This window comes from Apus apus, chromosome 10, assembly GCF_020740795.1.
Source record: "Apus apus isolate bApuApu2 chromosome 10, bApuApu2.pri.cur, whole genome shotgun sequence".
Lineage (NCBI taxonomy): Eukaryota > Metazoa > Chordata > Aves > Apodiformes > Apodidae > Apus > Apus apus.
Window position 1 is genome coordinate 12,048,388 of NC_067291.1, and position 23,505 is coordinate 12,071,892.

Consider the following 23,505-nt stretch of genomic DNA (forward strand, 5'->3'; position numbering starts at 1 on the left):
GGAAGACCCAACCCTGCCTCTTACGTGTGGACTCCATCCTCACCTCTCCAAGGGGATCGTGTGTCAGTTTTGGCACAGTGCAGTGCAGTGGAACTTGGCCGCTAAGACAGCCCCTTCCAAGCATTTTTATATAGGAAGAGGGGTGTGCTGGCCAATTTCAGAATTCTAGCACTGCTTTTAACTGTGAATTTCCAGAGTGCTTTCTGTCCACTTGTCAGTTATGAGTTTGGTTAAATGTCCATGATGAATTAGCTGCATTTCTCAGGGCCGTGTGGATATTAGAGGTGTATAGGTTGACTTGAAAAAAACTCAAAGCTGAGATGAGCTTTTTAACACATTGCTCAGCATTTGGTACTCCCTGCAAGTTTCTTCTACAAAATGGTGAAGGGTAAGACAGGTGAGACCAAATATTTATCTCCCTTTTGGCAGGAAGGTGCTTTTAGTCAATGTTGTCTTTTCTTTGTCTTCCCATTCCTACTCCCATGCTTCTTGTAGTGTGACTGATATGAAGAAAAAGGAAAACACAGAAAAAATGTTTTCATTATAGTTTGGAGAGTTTTCAGTTGACATTTTTTCCAAAGCTTTGTTTTTTGAATTTTTGGCAGTGTTTAAGTTTTGGTGTTTTTATAATAATAATTGGAAAGTTTTATAGATTGAGTCTTATACTCAGAAGCAAAAAATCAAAAGGTGACAACTGAATCATCCAAGTTTTTAAAAACCTGGTTAGCAAATATGTATGTGATTGACATTGATCTGAAGGGCAATTAGGAGTTCTATACGAATGCCAGTTAAATTTTGAATGGTCAAGACCCTAGATTATGAGCACTGCCACAGCTGCTTGTCTGTGAAGCTGAAGGCTGAGTGCCCTTTAAGTATTTAACTTGAGTTATTTCATTGCATTAATCCTTTTTCAGACATAATTAAACAGGTGATGAAAAGCAAATTGTAAATAACATAGTTGCCTCTTGTGTTGGAAAGAATAACACTCGATGGTGTTCATTCACATTAGTGGGAAACTGATTCATGTATTTCCTATTCTTGAATACCTTCATATATCAGTTGTGGTTCATCAATAAAATCATGGAAATGACAGTGCGCTTTTAAAATCCTAAATAGCAAGATATGCTTTGAAAGAATGAGGCCAGCTCATAAAATCAAAAGGATAACATAATAAATAAAATTCCAGAAACCTGAGCATGTCTGCTACAGCTTTGCCCTCCTTCTGACTGTGGTGTTGATGTTGGCAGGCAGTAGGCTGTGATCGACAACTTGGGAGCAATGCCAAGGAAGACAACTGTGGAATCTGTGCAGGAGATGGTTCAACATGCAGGCTTGTGAGGGGACAAGCTAAGGCACATGTCTCACCAGAAAAAAGTAGGTTGCAAATTGATCCTGTGATAATTTATCCTTGACTATGTTTTCTGCTTGCATATCAACATAAGAATTGCAGAGTGTTGACCTTTTCACTATATACTTGTTTGCAGTTTTCCAAAGCTACTTATTCTAAAGTCTGTGCTAGATTAGTCTATTGAAATTCCATGAGGGATACCACACATTAGGGTATAGCTAGGAAAGAATTTAAGATATGCATTATTTTTAATATATCTACTCAATTCATTCTATCAGGAATAACCATCAAGATGTACATCTTATTTTAGAGGGTATCCTCATGTTGCAATATATGTGATGCTGAAGCAAAGTTTTTAAATAATGGAAACATCGTATAGATGGATTTGTGGAAATTGTGGCCTGTGATTGAATGTGTCTGGTTTTCAACTTAACTTTTTTTTTTTTTTTTGGTGTCTACAGGCATTTGAACTTTAGAGGCAAATTAACTACTTGTAGGGTACAAAAAGCACAAGGTGAGAAGGAATAATACTTCCTTCTTTTTTTGTGTGTTTGAGTTAAATTTTGCCATTCTTTCTCGTAAGAATTAGCATCTTACTTGGGAGTAACTCTGTAGGTCTCAGTAGTATTAGAAAAATGAGAGGAGGTGTATCAGAAACAGACTATTTGCTGGAGCTTAAATGTCTGGTTATTTTGATATCCAGGCAAGGCATGTCACATAGAGGCTCACCTCTGACACTTGTGCTTCCCACCCTCATAGATGATGCTCCCTGTAATCTCACAGCATATGTCCCATGTTTATCATGTGAGTTAGTTACCTCACATCTGTTTTTTCTTTTTCTGAACTCACAATATAAATTTGTCACGTATATTTGTTACATGGAGATGGAGCCTTTGGGGTTTGTTACCTTCCTGCTGAGCTAGGAGATGCAAGGGTGATGATCTGGTGCTCTTAAGACTACAGTCAATGTTCAAAGTTCAAATGCAAGCAGGTATATTTTTAAATGGATGAAGCACCTGCCTTTGACAGCTGCATGTATGTCAGCAGTGTTGTAGCTAAGCCTGCAAAGATTTCACATGTGCCCTAATTTTGAGCAAGCTGTTGTATATAGAATCATACTTAATTCTTAATGATGTACACGTAAATATGTTCATGATTTTAAATACTACTGCTTGCATATGCTTCAATGTGGACGCAGCCTGCAGTGCCACGAATGTTACCTTAATGCTTGCTGCCTTGCAGGGTCATTACTTGCATTGATCTACAAGGTTTCATGTTGGGTTATCTTACACTGCACAGGTGTATGATTTCTATACTGTAATGCGTATGTATAACAAGGGTAACCTAAACTAAGCAGTAGATAATTTTGCAGCATCTTTTAAAGTCCCAGAACAATTTTGCACAAGTCAAAGGGTCTTTTTTTATGTACCGGGTGGGCTGTCAGTGTCAGCCTTTGCCTTGCCTTTGCTAGAGAATGGGAGAAGGTAGTTCAGTAATTTATGAAGTTTTTCCCAGAAACACTGAGCAAATATCTTAAATGTTTACAATGACATGAAAAAGAGTTTTCACAGAGGGCCAATTTTAATTCACTTTGTCGTGTCAGATACTCAGAGCTGGTCAGCACAAAGCAAGCACTTGTGAAGCAGTAAGGATTGGATAATACTTTTTAGTATTACAAAGTTGTATTTGTTTTGAATGTCTGTATACAGATAGATATAGATATATAGTGATATATACACAAAATACCTCTTCCCCCTTCTGATGTGGAGTTCAGCTGAAACAGAAAGGAATTGCATTGTCTCTTCTAGTTTTCAGCACCAACGATTCTCCTGGAGAAGGATGATTCCTGGGGACACCCTAGGTAGTTCTAAGGCAACCCAACCTACATTTGTTGGATTGCCAAATCTGGTAGGATAGTTTGTGATAAGTGAAAGAAGAAGGTTTACATTTAAGTGCTGCTTAGCATGCAAGTACAGACAAAGTGGTGAATGGGATCTGGTTTAGAAACAAAAAATATTAATTTTCTTTGTGGTATTCTGGCACAGGTTGAGCTGACTACAGCTGATATCACTTGGTGGAAGGTCTCCCATTGCCTTGACCAGATTATGAAGAATACCAGTGGTTTCTCTGTCATAATTCAGTGGCTCTTGAAGAGTTCTTTAAAGATGAAGACAGACTTTGCAGGGGAAAGATGTCAGTTATGTGAAGTTTTGGTTTTATCCTGTGCTGCAGTAGTCTAGATCAAATGAATGAATTACCCTTCCCATACGCAAAACATGCTATTACAAGCTAGTAAAATCAGAACTTTTGATTATTCTCTTGCTGTTGTGATAGTGCCAACATCTTTTTTGGGTCAAGTTGTTCAACACCATAAAAGCAGCTCCATGGAATCATCCGCTGAACAAAATGTGGAAATAAAGATATGCTTTCTTTGTGCTAATGCATCAGGGCAGGGAGATATAGTATCTTCCAAATAGTAATTTGGAAGCTTTCAGAACTAGTATTGAGAAATAAAATATTGACACATGACAGATGTGTATTTAAGAGGGGCTTATAAGGTTGTGAGCAGGATGTACATTTTACTCTGTAATGAGGCAAATTAAAGAATTGGAAGGAAATCAAGAGCCAAAGATTTTATTAGGAAAAAAGGAGACATAAAGGAAAATAAAAGTGCCTAGTTATCTTGGTCCTTATTTAAAAACAAAAAGAAATTTAGGCATTGACAGCAAATGATTTCTCATAAAGAACTCACTTTGTTTTATTATATTTTTTATATATTTTTACATAAAATGAATGCCTGCCTTTGATCTGAAAGATAAAAAACACTGAAAGAAAGTTTACTGTTTTGCAAATATCAACTGTCATTTCGAAAGTTCTTTATTTTTTCTACTAACACTTAATTGCCTTTGAAAGACAAAGTAAGTTAGACTTCTGTTAGCAAGCCAGATTCTTACATTCTGGTAAAATGATTAAAGGTTTAACTAATGATATTCAAACAAAAACTGTAATAGGTTGTAAAATATACCAACCCTTTGGGAAATGAGATATCACAGGCCTGATGTTTCTAATACTACATGCATGGAACTCCCATTAACTTCACTGCACTTTGTGCACATGGAAAAACTGTAGGATTGGGCCCTGATGTCTGCACCATTATTGGCAAGAAATGGTAGGAAAGTGTTCTGGTTCTGACACCAAGGAAGAAGAAAAGATGGTTCTGAAATTAATAGGGAGTGACGCTGAAGGCACAGACTTCTGGTCTTATTTAATTCTCAAACTGTTTGATATTTGCAAGTTTTACCTTTCTCAAATTTTTGATAACAGTTCCATACAAACTGTTTCAATATCAACAGCTTTGTAACTTTGTATTTATTCTCACCATGTGCTTTATTTCCTGTGGTGCTTGTGTCTTATGGCACTGGGCACTTATTGTCACACGTTTGTATGTGACAAAAACCACTTTACCAAAAACCTAATTTCACTTTGGTCATTCACCTAAGCAGAGGCCTTCTGCAAGGCTTCCGGGTCAGGATCATCAGCTGGCTCAGTTTTGTGACAACTTTTTTACCTCACATATTTTCCCCTTTTGGAAATCAATATACATGGAGCTAGTAACCCCCATTGTCAAGATTGCCTGATTTTTCCAATTTATCCAAATGATTTTTAGCCAAAATTCAACAGTTGAGTCAGAAACTTTCCATGCCAGGTGCTGAATTGTTTTGGAGAAAATTCATCCAAAACAACTCAGCATATTCCAAAGACACAGCAGAGAAAAACATGTTGTTTCCCACTGTCAAAACATTCCTGAAACCTTTTCTTTAAAATGTCTTAATGTCCCCCCGTTGTTGGACTTGATCATGGATCAGGGATTTGAAATTTGGCAGGCAATGGTCTCCTGGACATGGACAAGTCTTTTGCAATATCTGTGAAGATCAACACGTATTTTACTACAACCTTTCAAAACCTTTCCCTTCAGGCTGTGTAGAAGATTTTAGGATTTCAACAGCTGAAATTTCTGAAAACTCATCTTTTAAGGGTGTTCTATCTTGGTACGTGTCCTAACTGCAAACAGTCCATATGTGTACAATCTCCTCAGAACAAATTAACATGTTGCTCTTCCAGAGCTAAGCTATTAAAAAGTGTCCTGGAGGTTGCTCTTGCTTTCTGCTTTGCTGCAGGATAGAATCCATGGTGCCTCCTGCCTCACATTCAGGCAGTACAGAAGAGATTTTGTGGAGAGCTTCTGACTGTAATGAGCTTCAGACTTATGACTGGGGGTGATAAGATCACATGAGGACAGGGAAAGATGAGATTAGCTGAAGAAAAATATTTGATGTTAGTTCAAGAGAGTGAAGGAAAGACAGATATGGGAAGGTGGGCAGAGGGCCTAGAACTGGCCTTACAGATGCATTGGGTCAGGGAAAATGAGGAAGAGCGGAAGACTGAGATTAAATAAGGAATCTGGAGTGGGAGATGGAGTCAGAAACACTTGGAGAGGACGGGGAAAAATCAACTGTATGTAGAGCCAGGAGAGGGAACTGGGACTGATTTGGAAGGAAAACCGTGTGTGGGGAAGGATAGAATGCCAATATATGAGCATTTCTGATTGTATAAGGAATATGTTTTTTTGAAGCAGATTTCATCAGGGTCCTAATGGACTGCTCATCAGTTCACACCATGGAGTGGTCCTGGAGAGCATAAGCTGGATTTTTTTGGGATGAAGCTAAACTGGACAATGTGCCCTGGAAAAGGACTTAACGTTCTGCAACTGCTATTGAGTACACAGTCCGTGGGCTCAGACTAGAGTTAGCGCAAAGTGAAGCACCTGCAGTGTGTACAGTGTGGATGCTGGGTCTTCAGCACCAGCTATACCAGTCTACAGATCCCTCTAGTTACTTGGGGCTGCTGTAGGTGCACACACATTTTAGAAGAGTTGTCCAGAAGGAGAAAGAAGCAAGAATGTAACTAAAATGAGTTGAGGCCACACTATTTCTCTCAAAATCAGGTTACCACACCTTAGAAATGCTTACTCAACAACACAAAGAAGTGGCACTCTCAGATGAAGAGGCAGCCTTGAGTTGTAAGACCAGGGGACAAGAGGGATGGAAGTACAGATGAGTGGGAGAGGGAGAGACTGGAAACAGAAGGATTTAAGGACTAAAAGGTTGTGCTCATAATGACCCTGTAATTTGCCTTTTAAGGCCAGGATATATAACTGCTGCTTTCAGTAGCACATAACTATCTAGCCCAGGTGTCTGTTTAAGAGTATGTGTTTGGCTTTGTACAGGTTCTCATCATGAGTCAGGTCAGCACATACTCCAGCCCTAGTGTCTTCTGAAATGTTGCCTAATGTTAGAGTGGGTGAGGGAAGCTGCTGCACTAAAACTCCAAACATTTTGAGCTTTTTAGTTCCCTTGTCCTGATAACTGTCCCTGAACTAATGTTCTTTGTCTTTTGAGAACACACAGGCCTTCAATCAGAACTGGAGGACCAGCAGATAAGTGCTGAGCAAATACATGGAAAGAAACAGATTTTATAGGCCTGAAATAAACTCTCTGCCCTGCTGTAAGAGGAGAGAGGGAAAAATCCCAACTGGCATATATGTGAACAGTAAATGGGTCCACCACGGCCCACGTGGAAAAATAAATAAAACCTGCTGAATTGGATTGAGCTCAGGAATGTGGCTTCTTTATTTTGATCCTGGAGATTAGCTCCCAGTCTTACCATAGCAGGGAGTCTGATCTTGCTCTCATTGAAATCCAAAGTCTAAATCCACATTTAACACCATAGAAACAGGATCAAGCCTTGCCATCTAAAGTAAAAGCAGCCTGGGAGGTTAATCAGCAAGTGTTGTATGTAGTGTGTGTACACGTTTGCTGTGAGAGTCCCCAGGGAAGAGCAGAACGCCCATTTCAAGCAGGTGCTGCGGAAAAATGACCCACATGCCCTCAAGAATCCCAAAAGTGGGAAGCAGCATTAGAATAGAGAGAAAGTATCTCACCTTTTTCTGATTTAGGGCATATTTGTTTTCAGCTTTAGACGAAGGTCAGCAATTTACTTTTGAAGATACAGACTTTACAGACTTGGACAATTGTAGCTACCATTTTGTTGGAAGTTAAAGCTGTCCTCAGGAGAAGATGGAGTTCCTTAGGTCATCTCTGTCCCATTTTCTTCCAATTCCCCTTCTCAGTTCAGAATTCCAAACAACTTTCCTACAGTTTACTTCCTCTCATGAAAAGACTGCCCTAAGTCATCATTATCTCAGTCAGGTTACAAGAATCTCCTGCTGTCAGACTTCACAGATCTGTGGGGCTGCAGAGGTTGCACATTGCTGTGGTGGTGAACTTCTAATGCAAATAAAATACTTTCTGGTAATCTCTCTGCTGCAGAGGAACACCAAATTTAGCACCCACATGAGACTTTTGGACCATATCAGAGAGTGCTTCGGTGAGGGTGGAATGTCTGTAGTACTGCTAAAGGAATGTGAAGCATCCTGAAAAGGGATCAACAAGGCCTGCTGAGGGGAGGGAAACTTTCTGTAAGAAGGTGGAGGAAGCACAGCAGAACTACCCTGGTTGTTCTGAAGAGGAGCAGTCCTGCACATCTCTACACATCTGCAGATCTGCACCTTGTCCTTTCAGCACTGAGTGCCCTTGGTTCCACTTCAAAACAGCAGTTGCATATGTTCAGAACTGGTCATAATCAGACTCTTATTTGAGGTTTTGTGCTGGAACTGCTGGTAGGTTGTCAAGATGGGATACAATTCCTGACCAAGTAGGGACAGATGGGCCCCTCAAACCTGCTTTCTCTCAAGCACTGTGGAGCACATATGAATTCAGTAGTTATTTCCTTACTTTAAAGATATACACATCCACTACCTTCTGGCTATCTTTAGAAATTCGCCTGATGAAAAACCAAGATGCAAAAAGATATTAAGTGGTTCAGTAGTTAATGTTTTTTCCAGGGCTCCTTAGCTGTATTATTGTTCTTACTGTAGTATTTTGCACTCTGGTGGAATACCTAAGTATGAAATTAATAAAGATCGTATTTTATTACATCCAAAATATATTGTTATATTTAAATGACCTTCCTAGAAATTGAAGATATAAAAGCTGTAATACAAGAAGGTGTTTATTTCAGAAAAAATAATTGCAGCATTTGCTTGAAGTATCCTGAACATTTGGCAGGATTTCATACTTATGCTAAGGAGATGTAAACCAGAAGCTGATAATTTAGCATCTACTATAAAAGGGTCCAGTTTAAAGTGGAAAGAAACATTCTTCAACCATTTTTTAGTTAAAACTAAACTAAAATATCCTTCCTCTAAATATTGTATGAGGAATTATGGAGCAAATGTATAACTGACCTTCAACTCACATTGCTTTTTGAATTTGCAAAGTTTCTTCTACACCCTGTATATATGTGAATGCCATCACTGAACAGAGCCCCCACTCTGTGGGGTGAACCTGCAGTGGGCTGTGTTTGCAGGTCCTGCCACACTGGTACTTTGTTGCTTGGACGCTTCCCGTGTCCTTTTGTGGATAACGTTTTCTGAGAGCAGTGCTCTTGTTGGCATGAAAGACTCTGGTCTATGGACTTGACTGTTAACTCAGTGTGCTTGGGCAAATCACAGATTTCCTACATTTGAAATGGAAAGTACTAACTTTCTGCCTTTGTAAAATGCACTGAAGTAAGTGTGTTGTACATTTATATGTGAAGAGGCCATTCAGGCTGCCAAAAGCTGTTTTGTATTGACATGTCCTATTCAGGGCTGGTTTGGTTTATAGGTAATTTTAAGGCTCTTACTGGAAGGAATGATCTTATGTGGTAAGTTAGATGCAGACACTCTGTTATAGCACATACATTATAGCTGATACATAGTTGCTCTTAACTGGTCTGTAATTGGTTAAGGGTTAGTGTTAAGTAGATGATTTATTTCCTGTAAGTCCTGCCACTTATTAAAGTTGTGACCTGCAGCAGGAAATGAGGTGTGGGCAAAGTGAGACTGAACAGCTGCAGATTTTTATAAGGGGGAAGTACTACTTAGCAGATTCCTTATGTCAATTCAGTGATTAGGAAATAAAACTAGGACAACTGAGTGTAAATATGCTCCTAATACACTACTGACATTTCAGTTGTTTTTGTTAATAGCAAATAATTTTCCTGTAGTAAGAAAGATTTACAATCTATTTGTAGGTCTTGAGAGTTGCATAGCAGACAGACTCAGTATAACGTACTTAATAAAATAACATAAGAATATTTTAAATAGAAAAATTGTGAAACCTGTTAAATATTTTCTGAGACACATTTGACAGTTTTCAGTCTAGTTATGTGATGTGCAAATTCCCTGATGCGAGATAACTTCTAAAACAGTTCTTTAATTTTCCTAGGGGAAGAAACAGTGATTGCTGTTCCACATGGGAGTCGCAGTGTGAGAATTACCCTAAAAGGACCAGCACACCTTGGTATGACTGAGCTGTTTAATGTATTTATTCATACACAGAAGATAAAAACAGAACCTTATATATGAACTCATCCAAATTTTAGGAATATGAGTAAGATCATGACCTTGATTCTTCTTCCCATCTTTAGTATCCAGCCTGGAGATAGTCCTACAAAACACTGGAAGTCCACTTAGTAAAAGGAAATACTATACATACTGGTGGTTTCAAAACTTATTTAAACCAAGTAATTCTTGTTTAAGATGTCTAAAACATACTACACGCTTAAACTACATGCAAACAGTTACATCAAAATTACTTTCAAAGGGGTGTGTGTGTGTGTGTGAACAATAGCGCCAGATTTCTATAGAAGATTCTTAGATAGCATAAATAGTCCAGTTGAAGTCACACTTGGTCAGTGAGCAGTGTTCAAGGAAAAGTAATCTAGGTAAAAATGAGGTAAGGTAAACAAAAGAAACTACTCAAGTCTGTTTCTTTGTAATACTTTTGGTCACTACATACCAGCTATGAAAACAGTTTGCTATTTTGTTAGATGCTATTTCTTAATATTTTCTATAAGGCTGGTGGCAGTATCTATGGTAATTTCTTTACCCATAACCTACATAAAGAACTAATAATTTCAAGGAGGACTGCCATACCAAGCAATGAAACAAACCATTCATTTAACATTTTTTATTAGTGAAAGTGGAAGACTTAGTCTGAATCAGAAATAAGAAAGAGTTCTGCTTTGAGATATATAAATATAAAATAGAAATTCATTTTATTTGAAAATTCCTCATCTGTTTGAAGAATATATTGTCATTTTCTGTCAAAGAAAAAAATTAGTAAGATTTTCACTTTAGAGCAGCTCCATAGTGACAATAATTTCTAGATATAACACTGATATCAACAATGTGCAAAGTTGAACTTAACTTGAAATACATAATTTTAATGTAAAACTGTTGCAAGGGATGTATGAAGGTGTGAACCTGCTCAGTTCAGGTCAGGAGTCTTGGTCTTAAGTGGTTCTGCAGAAAGAAATTGTTGTTTCAGCTTTGGATGAGGAAAAAGTACTAGGTTCAGTGGCTCCTGAGGGATTTCTGGAAAGCTCCTGAGGAATGCAGCAGCAACTCGGTAACTAAGTACAGCATGCTCCTGGCTTCCTAGCCTGGGTGGTTCTGTAACGAAGCTGTGGCTTGGCATTACCTTTGTTAGTTAGTTCTCTAGCTGGACAAGAATTGTGAAATGTTCCTTTAACCACTTCCTCCGGCACATCTGTTTGCAAATCTGTGAGGATTTAGACATTTGTTACCTAAAATTAAAATGACAGAGGAGAAAAGCAAGTAAGAGCTGTTACAGGGAGGTAGGTGGAAATTGCTTCTGGCTTTATAGCCAGATCTTCAAGAGCCAGTATTCTAGGGGATGCACTTTGGGACAATTTGATTGTCAGTTTTTCTGACTGTGTGTATGTTTGTGGTTATTTGTCACTTTAACAGAAAATATAAAGTGATACTTGGTCTGCAAAACTTCTGTGTGGGTATGCTGGTATAATTAAAGGAGGAATTGGAAAAACAATCACCTATAATTACAGGCTCCATTTGTCAGACATGTTCTTTCTGGCTTGTGGGGAGCTGAACTTAACAGGTCGATCAGGGAGTATTTCTTGTGGAATTTTATACTGCCTCCTGTTGCCAGTGTGTATTTGCTCTTCATGTAAAGTCGCAGCAATAGTCAGTGCTCGAAAAGCACTATGGAGTGTCTGGCATTTCTCCCTTTATCTGTGTTCTTTTTGTGCTTCATCCTGGGCTTCGTGATCTGCTCTTGTTCCAGGGAAACACAGCTGCTAGATTACTCAAAAATGGAAATGTGGTTGGACATGTAGGCGTAACAGATTTGAAACAAATATATGTTCTGAACACTGTTTTACAATCAGCAGCTTAATGTTGTAGGAAAGACTGCATTTCTTTGTAGCTGGTTTAAAACAGGCAACAGATTCATCAGAGAGCTAAGGTGTTACTTTAGGCTTTTTCAGCAGTAGGTCCCTGTTGTACTTCTGTCTGCTCGTGTTCTGTGAATGATTTGGTGGAAAACAACCAAAGGACAAAGATGGTTATGAATAAAATGCTTCATTGCATTGGTTTTGTTTTTGATTTGGACTATGTTATGGGTTTTCTAGCAGTTGTTTTAAGAACATTAGAATCAAAAGAAAGGCTGAAAGTTCCCTGAAATTAATCCTCCAGCAGAAGAAACAGGAAAACCAGAAGCTAATATTTTTACAAGTGGCTAATGCTAGATAACTGAGTTCATGAACTTAGGGAGGTTAAACCTCACTAAAAAGTACTGAAACTCTTTTCCCCTTTTCGTCAATTTCTTCTCCGCTTGCAGTGATTTGCATCACTTGGCAGTATTTAGCTGTACATCCAGCCACTGCCTTGTCTTTGGGCAGATGCTAAGAGGAAGACAATGTTGCTTGCATTTTGAAAAGAACACGTGTTTTGTTTTAGGTGCCTGCTATTTACAAATGAATCTCACGGAAAAGAAAGAGCTTTTGGGTAGCAACATGATTTGCTCCTTCTTGCATGGGGGCAGGAGATATTTCTCTGGGTTTTCCTCCATGCATCTCTATCTGCAGTGCATTCTCCATGCCATGCTGCCCTATTCCTGTCTGCCACTAGGAGTGAAGGAGGCCTTTGCAGTGGTTCTTCTTTCCACAGCTGGAAAGGGCATTTCCATGGGAAAAACATTCTTTCTATCTGTCATAAAGACAGACAGTTTTAGGTCTTTGGTACCAGTGGTCGTCATGTTAGGCACAGAAACAGGTGAGCACTCAAGGGAATTCCCTATCCTTATGACTCTGCACATCTGGAGTCCTCAAGACTCCTCAAGGAAAAGTTTCCCTAACTCAGGATGAGAAAGCTTACTCCTAAAGTCAAACTTCCCATCTCTCCAGGATTACAGGACCCTGAAGAATAAATAAATGTTTGGTGAATTATTTTCTAAACCTTGCCTGTAAGCCAGCTGGTGAAACCTTTGTTTTCAGTTACTGCTCTGAAATCAATAAAGTAGTTCTTTTGAATGAAACTGCTCCCTCATAAGAATGACTACGTTATGTATGTGTTATATACACTAGATTCTTGGTTTCACTCTGGTTTAGAAGGCTGTGCTGACAACTGCTAGATACTACTGAGCAGGAGTATGTTGCATCAGAGGTTATATGTTGTGCTGTGGAACAACTCTTTCTCTCTTTGAGTGACACACTTCTGAGAAAACCTGAGCAGCTGTTCTAGGCTTCTCTGACGTGACCTCCAGAGACACAAGTCATCACTTTGTATCTGGACCTTGCAAACAAACACGTTTTGGATTCAAACCTAGTGTAGCTCTAACACAAATGTTTGTCAGGTCTCAGTGAGTCACTATGTTCTTGATTGCTGAACAATATTATCTGTTTGTCGTTAGAAAAACATTAAGAAATATTTTTTAAATTAAGACATTAGCATAAAGACTGTCAAGTAATGCAGCTTGTGTCACCAAATTAACATTTTTAACATCTTTTTGCAAAAGCCAGATGTCTTGTTTTGCAATCTTAAATGCTAGTTTTAAAGGGTCCTGTACTCCTGAGGATCCTACTGGCTTTATGTGGAGTTGGAAGTACTTGAGATTTGCTGATTTGACTCCTATTCAACAAAAAGACAGAATAGAAGGCACCATGCATTAAGATTTACTGGTAAACAGTGTAAGTTTGGGGTCAAGGCTTGCAGAAGGCTAATCCAAGAGTGCCGACTTCCAGATATTTAAAAGATTATTTTGTAATATGATGCAGAAAGAAAACGTCCATAAAAGTGACAAATAAAAATATGCAGTAATTGCCTAAATACTGCTTGTTCTGTGATTTGTTCATATCTATTTGTTCCTAATGGAAATGTGTTGGATAATGGTGCACTTTGATTCCCAGAGATATTTTTTCTTTGACAATGTACATTTGATTCACTACCAGCTTCCTGCCCTGTGATTGACATAAAATAATTTCCTAAAAACGTATCCTTCCTTAAACTTCCTTCCAGCCACGTATGTGATCGTTATTGTACCTATGAGCGTAGTGGAACCTACTGGTTGGAAACTAGGGATAACGTTGGTACCTTTTCAAGGAAGTCAGTTTCTTCTAGAATTTCTCCCCTTTGTTTACTGAGTTGCTCCAGAATACATTTGTATTTTAAAAGAGCTAAAGAAACAAAACAGTAATATTGGATTGCAGTGTTCAGAGCATGTTCTCAGTAAAGGTAAGAACATGTGCTCTTAACCTAAATTATCTGGCTTGCATTAGGTAACTGTTTAAAGTACCAAAAAAGGCAAGGTAGTTGGAGAAAGAAGGTGTTTGTAAGTTGTCCAAAAGTTCCTTTTAGCTAGTCTTGAGCTCATCTGAGATCCATGCCCTTCTCATGCAGTGCTCTGATAGATTGTAACCAGATCAGTGTATTTCAATTTCAATTCATGCCTCTTCCTGTGCCTCTACACTGTGTTGTGCAGAGCCCAACATTCTACCTTCATTATGAATAATCTCCTTAGCTTTTGTCCACTTATGGTTCAGTCAGTTTGCTGGTAGTGACTCAATCCTTAAATGCTTTATCTGTCTTCTGGAGGTCATGGGCTGTTAGTTCAATCTGTTTGCAAGGAGTGCAGCACAGCTCAAAACAGGTTTTCATCATCATCTGTTCTGAGAAAGGAACATCCCTCCAGCAGGACTGCAGCTCCCCACCTCCTGCCTGTGCTTTGTGCTCAGGTGGGAAATATTTGGAGTTGAGTTAATGACCTCTGGAATGGGTAGAAAGATACATGTATTTAGGTGAGCCTTTGGTGAGTTTGACACCCTTCAGGCTTCTCCAGAGAAATTGTGAGGCTTCTGAGTTGCATAGATGTATGGGATAATTTTCTGTGTATTGATTTGATCTTGACTCTATTGCTTTATAAGTATATAGAACACTTGGTGTTGGAAAAAACCGTCTCCAAAGTGCTTCTGGTGTGAGAGAACAGTGTGTTCAGGCAGATATTCCTGTGCTGACATGCCATGCAATTATGTATCAGCCCATAATCTGAAGCACCTAATGTTCTTACAGATATTCTGTGTGGGTTTTAATGCACATATATGGCTGTTACTTGCAAGGCAAAGCTGTAAACATTACTTTCTGACTTCCTTGAAAATAAAAAATATCCTGTTTAAGTTTACTAATGACATGTTGTTTCTTTAGTAATACAGTCAAAGACACTACAAGGAGACAAGGGAGAGCACAGCTTCAACGCTCCTGGAACATTTGTCATAGAAAACACAACTGTTGAATTTCAGAAGAATACAGACAGGGAAATCATAAAGATCCAGGGTCCTCTTGGAGCAGATTTCATTATCAAGGTGGGATGTGCGTGTGTACAAATCTATAAAGAGATTGCAAGTATGTGCAGCCGAGTAGGTGCTGTCCATAAAGTTGTAGCAATACAAAAAAAATCTTCTAGCTAGCAAATAAGGAATCCTAATTACAGTCCAGAAATAATTTATACTCAGTGTATCCAAACAAATGAATATCTTACAAGGTTAACGTCTTGGCTGTGGTGGAAAGTACCACAGGATCTTTAATGGTAAAAGTGGCCAGCACTTTTGTTTTAAATATTACTGAAAGATTAACAGTGTGATCCTGTGAGGATGATTGTTGTTAATCCAATTGCAGACTGCCACCTACTGAACCTGAGCACTGCTGCCAGCAGCAGCCTACAATCTCCCTTAGACATTCCTCATCCAGCTATTGACCATTTCTAATCCTGTTCAATTTCTCTCCTCCCCAGACCACATACCGATGGCTTGTGTCATGCATGCAGATATTTATATGTAGGAACAGGTCAATATTTGACTGCCAAATGAAGTCAGTCACACAGTTTTCCAAATGTTAGGTGTTTCAGTGCATTCACACCACATGGCATTACCTGTCATGTTGTAGGAATAAACGTTCCATATTTATTTTGCATGGCTAATTTCACATGCGGAGGTAGATTTGACTGAATATGAACCAGGGTGCTTAGATAAGTTATGGACTTCCCTCTCCAGCAAATTTTAAAAATTTTGATAACAAAGAGAGAAGACAGAAGAATAATATAGTTAGGAACTTTGCAAATCAAGGATAGATAATTAAATAGTCGCATTAGTACCTTGAATAATTTGAAAAGCAAAGTAACATACAAGTGTGTGTCTATCTGAAACAAAATTAAATGATTACTCTAGATTTTCTAGAGGGTTTATGCCTGATATTGCTCTCTGCACTGCTATTATATGTGGATTATGTTTTGAAATTACATGAACAGTGGAGTACAGTATACACATGTGTTGTAATGGAAATTTCTTCAGACCAGGTACTCTGGATCAAAAGAGAGTGTGGTTCAGTTCTTTTTCTATCAACCCATCAGTCATCAGTGGAGACAAACAGAGTTCTTCCCCTGCACCGTGACGTGTGGAGGAGGTAAGTAAAAGCAATTCTTCAGGAGTGTTTACAGCTGAAGATTAAAAGCACCTGATTGAAAGCCTTCATTCTGCATTTTTATTGAATAAATGTTAGTGTTTGCACATTGGCAAACACATTTTCTTCAGAAAAATAAATGACAGAGGAGCAAGTAAGTTGGTTAGTTCAGTAAGTATGAGCATAGGAGGTTTTTTTATACCTTATTTTACTGGAAGTCATGAAGGAATGATTATTTGAGTAAGAACTTAGACTAAGAAATAAAGGTATGACATTCAAAGTGGAAAATGACAATTCATAATGGATATTTTTGGAAAACAAGCAAAGAAATAAAATGAGATTCAAAAATAAGGATAAGCAAGAGATGAAGAAGGTATTTCTGGCCAGAGTAATAGATATGAGAGTTCTAGAACACTTGGTTTAGAAATTAGTTACAGAGAAAACAGAGTGACAAAGGGACTTTAAAGAACAGCTACTGTCAATACCCTTAGCTGTCTGAACGTAGACACTTATTCCTGATGGTAGTTGGAGCAGTGGGTAGTGTGCTCTAGTGTCTACTCCTAGTTCAAACACCACAGCTCCTGCAGTGGTTCAATGACGTGCAGCTGAGCTCTGCTACTGCTCGTCCACCTCACCTTAACTGAAATGCAGACTATATATGTGTATAGTAAGTAGTCCCACAGGAAACCTCTGTATCTGATCAGATACCTGGCCTCATGAAGTAGAACTGAGTGGCAATACGTATCTTATGATGATTCCATCACACTGCATTTAGGAATTTTTCCCTAACCTGTCTGGTAAGGGAAGAAATGTAAAGCTTCACAGTTCTTTTAGAGAACCGCATGTAAACACTGGATAATTTAAGGGAAGTATTTACCATCTGAGTAATTGGCTCAAATCCAACCTTATTCAGACTAGTGTTATGGTTTTAAAAATTAAAGCTACGTGTCAATCTCTTTGAAATTAGCCAGGGTTTTCAGCGCCCTACTTTGAAACTGCATGTCTATAATGTTGGTGCCGTTGTCAACAGGCCTTGACACTCTTGATGGCAGCCCTGAGAGAGGTCAGTAGTTGGAGAAGCACAGAAGCTTCTTCCTTACCCCTGAAAGTAACAGCGTTAGGAATAGCATGTAACTGAGGCAGGCAGGGAAGCTGTGCTGCAGCTGCTTGGCTTTAACCTGTTATCTTAAAGCAGGTTTTGTATCCAGATCGTCTGTTTGGCTTCTTTTACTGGCAGTAAAAAAAAAAGTTCCTCCCAACAGAAACTTGGAATCAGTGTACCACCATTCCTTGCTTGGATGCTTCTTCTACATTTAATTCTGTAATCTCCATGTGTGGGAAGGGGGAGCGAGACAGGCATCTCAGAAAGCACAGTCAAGCTTGAATAAGCAAGAATGTTTCAAAATTGTGTTGATCCTGTTTGCAAGTGGCATATCATCTGAGTCTTTTCAGTACTTACAAGAACTGGAACATACATGTTTTAAGCACTGGAACTGCTTAGTTCTTTATGGTCATCACACTCATGCATGATGACACTTTGAATCAGCCAAGAGACGCACAAATGAAGCCATTGATATATGATACTTAGCATTTTCAGTAGACACCGGGACTTCTGCTCTTAGTTTATTGACTCTATTTGGATTTTAATTCTTGTGGTTTCAAGCTTTTTTTTTTTTTTTTTCACATACCAGAACATCCTCCTCCTCTCCTTAGTTTAAATCCAAGTCAGCTCTTTTGAATGAGCCTTCTTTTTCTTAGCCAAAAAAGCAACTTAGTGGTTTATAAAACTCAGATCCTTTCTTGTAACCAGTTACTTCAAGTTTTCTTTTGTTGGCTCTTCAACTGGGAATGTTCTTGAAACTATTTCTTGGTTTTCTACAGTTTAACTTAGCAAAGTTTTTGGATCACATCTTCAGTTCCTCTGGTTTTCTTTTTTAAGTATTTATATTTTTTTTTAGCATACATGACTCTGTGATATAGCTCTCTAACATACGTGGTAACTCCTCCCTGGGGGAGGGCAGTTATAAATTGTGGAACACTTAGTAGAATCATATGACTTTGTAGGGTTGCCTCTGTGATAGGTGAGCTGCTCCAGTACATAAATTGCTGCATCACATAAAAATATGTATATATTTATGCTTATACTTCAAATATTATTAAAATAATGTGCCAGAGTCCCATCTAGTGTTAAGACAGGTTAGCATAATTGTAATGCTGAATTGCCTTATATGAAGATTTGCTCCTGCATGTTCCTATGCAGTGTTTCCTTGTTTAAAAGCAAACCAAACAAGTGTAACTAATTAAATCACAGAACCTTACTGGGGGTGGGGATAAGGCTGCTTCAATATCCCGTCATCAAAATGTAACTTTGCTTCTGCATTAGGTTATCAGCTGAATTCAGCTGAATGTGTGGATGTTCGGCTGAAGCGTGTCGTTCCTGACCACTATTGTCATTACTATCCAGAAAACAAGAAACCAAAGCCCAAGCTAAAAGAATGCAACATGGATCCCTGCCCTTCTAGGTTTGTATGACAAATAAATTTGCATGTGATGTAGTCTGTTATTAAGAAATAAACAATTGTAGTTACTTAATTTCAGTTCTTTTCATCTTTAGGGTTACTTAATCTTGGTGGATTATTGCACTCATTAAAGGCTGATGTCTGGCACCACTGCCAGTAGATTTATGGCCCTTCAGAGCTGCAGAACAGGAGACCTTGCTTTATACAGAGATAATGTAAACATATTTTTTTTCTGTTCAAGGGCTGATTCTACCTCATGCCTTTTCCTGAGTGGCACAGCACTAGTCCAAGGATTTTGTGAGGCTGTGTGAGAAGGACAGATAATTTGCCTGCTTTTGGATTTATTGATCCTGCCATTCAGGATTTCTCGTTAGACAGTTGCTCCAATTCTCAGTCAGCATGCAAGTTTTGCACATGGTTTAACTTGGATTATTCATCTGCCTGTTTGTACTGTGGAGCTGACAACTAATTAATAAAGTTTAGGGGGTTTGTTTGGTTTTTTACACTACGAGATTTTTAAAATCCCAAAGTAATTTAAAGTAAATATACTTGTGGTACAAATGCCACATAATATTGCAAAAATTTTAAAACCAATAGTATACATAAATTGTATTGAATTGCACTACAGTGTTTGAAACTAACTTTTGGATTGTCTGGTGAGGTTTCCTGGCTGTTTCCTGGCTTAAAATAACATCACAGTATCAAGTCCCAGAACCTCACATTAATATGCCAGCTGGCCAAGCTAGAGCTATAGGCAAGAAGGAAACACTTTCAATGGATTTCATTTCCTATAGCTAAACTGTCCATTTCCTTTCGTTCCTGTTGAACATAATTGTTGATAGTGACCTTGAACAGTCATAGATGTGCATTTTTTTTCCCGGGGAGCTGATGTTCATATGGAGTGGTAAGACTTCAGTAATGTTGCAAAGCTGGAATAGGAAAATTATAGAAAGAAAGGGTGTAATTATCTTTTTCCTTGGAAATTTGGCTTGTACAGACAGAAAAAGGGAAGTATTGCTGGATATAATAACGTATTTCTTATTATTGTAAGTAAGGCTTTATGCTTGCTTTATGCTGTGCAGTTCATGCTTGCTCATGTAATGTTTTTTTGATAGTATGAAGTGGAGAAACTAGGGTGAATAGATCCTGTGCAGGAGAGGTAAGGTTATACAGGTCATTGTTTACCACAAGGGTAACGTGAGGAATGTAAGATTCCCTTGTTTCACATTGAGAACTGCTTACTTTAAGCATGATCACATAAAAGTATGTACTTGATGTACAGTCTCCAGTATGAGAAATAATGATGCAATATTTATTTTGTTGACAGTGATGGATTTAAAGAAATCATGCCCTATGATCACTTTCAGCCACTTCCTCGGTATGTATAATCAGGATAGCATATGTGTCAGTATTAGTACAATTTTCCCTACATATATGCTATTTCAGATCATGGAACATCTTCTGATTTTTTTGCTGTGCAGGAAAGCAAGTTCATAACAATCCTGTATGTAGTTTGTGATTTCTTTCAGTGTGTTCTGAATGAATAGCTTAACAGTGAGAGGTTATTATGCTCTTCTTGAAAATATGAGTGGGGAAGACTTTAGAGTTGTCCCCCTAAGCCTTCTCCTACTGTAGGGCTGCTAGAGCATCTCTTTTAAAATGCATGTATGAATTCTTCTCTTGAAAGGCTTTTATTATGAGGATGTATGCAATTAATATATTCTTTTATAGAACAAGTCTCCAGAAATTCTTTTTCCCCTGAGAGGGGTCTCATTCTTCTGCTCTCCTTTAGACCTACACTCTATTAAGATCAAGGCTGATGTGTCACTTTAAAGATACTAAGTTGTGTTAATATCTGTTGTCTAAAATTAAGTCATCAGAGCAAAGTTTGTTGGCACTTTCCCCCCCCCCCCCTTTTATTTCATTATTTTTTTTTATTACCTGAATCCATAAGAAGAATGTAAAACTTCTCTGGAAGGCTTAGATGATTTATAAAGAATGTTAAGACTAAAAAGCACTGAGCCAGATTTTCTGTTAATGTGAAGAATTATAGCTGATGGAGTTAGGTGCATATTTATCTGAGCTGAACCTCTGCTTTATTATGTCATGACATGAGTAATGTGTATTTTTCTAAGAAGTAAAGATATGAAGTAATAAGAATGAAATCATAGACTTGCACGGCTCACTGGAGCTACTGATTACAGCTGATATAAATGTCATAGTTTATTTCTGTAGCAATTTACACTTGTTGAGGATCTGCTGTCCAGTGATGTACTTTGGCTTTCATACATACACTGAGATTTTTTTCCTCTACAGCTTTATCCTGTGAAGTTCCGTAATTATATTCTGTGTCTCTCTCCTTCCATTTCTTCTGCCAATTCCTTTGCACTTCAGATCTCCTCTGGAACTCAGCACAATTTATTTACATGAGTATTTCATCGTCTGAATCACTCGGGGCTCGGAGACCAGTTGGAAGCGAAATTTAATCCCCCTTTCCGTGCTTTACTGTGCTCAGCACGTTTACATGACACTGTGGTGAGATAGATTATGTCTGCCATAAAGTTGTGGGAAGGTTCTCTTATTTCAAACACTGAAAACTACAGGCAAAGGCCCACCTTGTTTCAACACCTCAGTGTGTCCTGTCAGAAGGTATCATGGTCTTCCTCAGTGATGCTCAAGAGTAAGAACTATAAGACAGCAGACGGCCAAGCAGGGCTCAGAGTTGGTGCCAGCAGGAAGGAGAGAGAGGAACGTGGCTGTGTGCCACTGGGAGGGGCATAAAGATACCCAGTGAAGATGTAGAAGCACCTTTTGTTGCTGGAATTTCTGAAAGAAAGCAACAGCCAGAACAGCCGGTTTGTAGAACTGCATCTTGAGCTGAATCTGTTCCAGAGTGGGGGCAAGTCTTGCTGCAGTGTATTTGCTAGCGGGGTGTATTTGCTCTGTGCTGTTGCCTGTCCAGTAACTGCAGTGCATTTTTCTGTACCAGTTCTGCTGGGGCTTCTTCCACCTTTTCTTTTTTCTTTTTCTTTTCTTACCTGTTTCTTACATGCTAACCCAAGACTGTTCTTGCAAAGCAGGAAAAAAAGCCAAAGTACTTTAGATATACTTGAGCAAAGCTGTACAGACTCCTTCACCTTGACCCACAGTCATACATCACACCTCCTGCATAACACGAGGGCCATGTGCAGGGCTGCTCTGCAGTCCTGTGGCATTTACCACCACTTTCCCATTCACACGAGGAAGTTGTGGGAAAGTCATGGTGCGCACCGCAAGATCTTGAAAGAGTTCTCCTGTGGCTGGAGTTGTAAATGCCCCACTGAAATATTTTTACAGATGGAGAATTCTTTTGAAATAAATAGAAAAATTTCCCAGGATGAAGATTTTCTTTTAAAGCTTTTGGAAAGCCTCCATTTATTTCAGACTTGGACTGTCGAGGATCCCTTGACAGCTGTGGGTTCTGGAAAGTATCTCCTTGACTGCTTGCCCAAGACCCCCCTTTTCCCCAGTAGCCATGGACCTCACTCCATCTTGAAAATTCTTATGGGAGCATGGGATCTGGAGTGTATTCAAAACTGATGAGATAAAGAAAAACAACTATAAAACTTCATGCTATAAACACTTGTGAGGCTAGTATTATATATAGCACAGTGAGCCTTACATATATAAATCCATGAGCTGCTAATTCTTTGAACAGTTAATTGCTCTTTAGTTCCTGACTTTTTCTAAAGAAAATGAGTTAGTGCTGGTTGTTCATTTATGTCAAAGAAAAGTGCAACTGCTCTTCAAATTTTGTACCTCTGATATGATATCAATATATGGGCAAATTGCTTTATTCTGAGTGCTTTTGAGTCTATGGTTAGTGTTCCATGCCTTGCTCTGTTTCATACTCATTATTCTGTTGACCTTAAGTATGGTTAATATGTTTATGTAGGTAGTTTAATGAATTGCTTAAAATAGGAAGTGTCCTTGATTTACCTGCTGTATCATAGCAAGTGGGTAGTAATTACCTGAATTTACCTTTGATTTGTAGGCCTTTGCTTCATCTATGCTGACATTATTAATTTCTTTGTGGTAGCTAAGTTGCTCTTTATGAATTGATTTTGTTGGGATATTGTAATACTTTCTGAGTCTCTTGTTCATAATAGATATGTATTTTTTTCATTATCCTTTCTGACCCCCTGCAGTTGTAATAGGAATAAGGTTTAAACTAGTCAGACTTTGATGTTCTGCAGGACTCCATCATTTCCCAGGACTTAGTTCTGAGTTGGGTGAGTGGTGGAGAGACCAAGAGATAGATCAAAGGTGAGGGAAAAATGCATGGGGGGCAGTGTAACCTACAGACAAATGCTATGATACAAGTTTATTTTCTCTAGACTTGACAGGAACAGCACATTGTTGGAGTAATCTTTTGTTGAGAAGTGATTGCTTAACAACCATACTGTGACCAAGAGATATCTGAAGCAGTTTGTAATCTAAAAACCTCCTTGTAATTCTCACTTCAGATGGTGCAGCAATTTCCATCTTTATTGTAGTTAGGTCTAAGATGGTAGAGAGATGTCCTTTTTGAAGACATTCCCTCCCAGCAGGCTGTTTATCATCCCTCTTTTGGAAATTACTACCCCACAGCTCTGCTGCCTGACAGGGCTGTGTGAGTTTTCCTTTATCTGTGCATTGCCCCTCTTCAGGAGAAATCAGCTAGG

General features: G+C 38.6%; 1 protein-coding gene across 1 annotated transcript in view; it reads left to right on the forward strand.

Annotated features, from left to right (window-relative positions):
- The window catches only part of ADAMTSL3 (ADAMTS like 3), a 177,208-nt gene that overhangs the window by 100,160 nt on the left and 53,543 nt on the right, over window positions 1-23,505 (forward strand). The window contains 6 exon segments of the mRNA XM_051628117.1: window positions 1,248-1,374; window positions 9,739-9,813; window positions 15,033-15,190; window positions 16,175-16,286; window positions 18,667-18,805; window positions 20,130-20,180. Of these exon segments, the coding sequence (XP_051484077.1) occupies window positions 1,248-1,374; window positions 9,739-9,813; window positions 15,033-15,190; window positions 16,175-16,286; window positions 18,667-18,805; window positions 20,130-20,180 (662 nt within the window).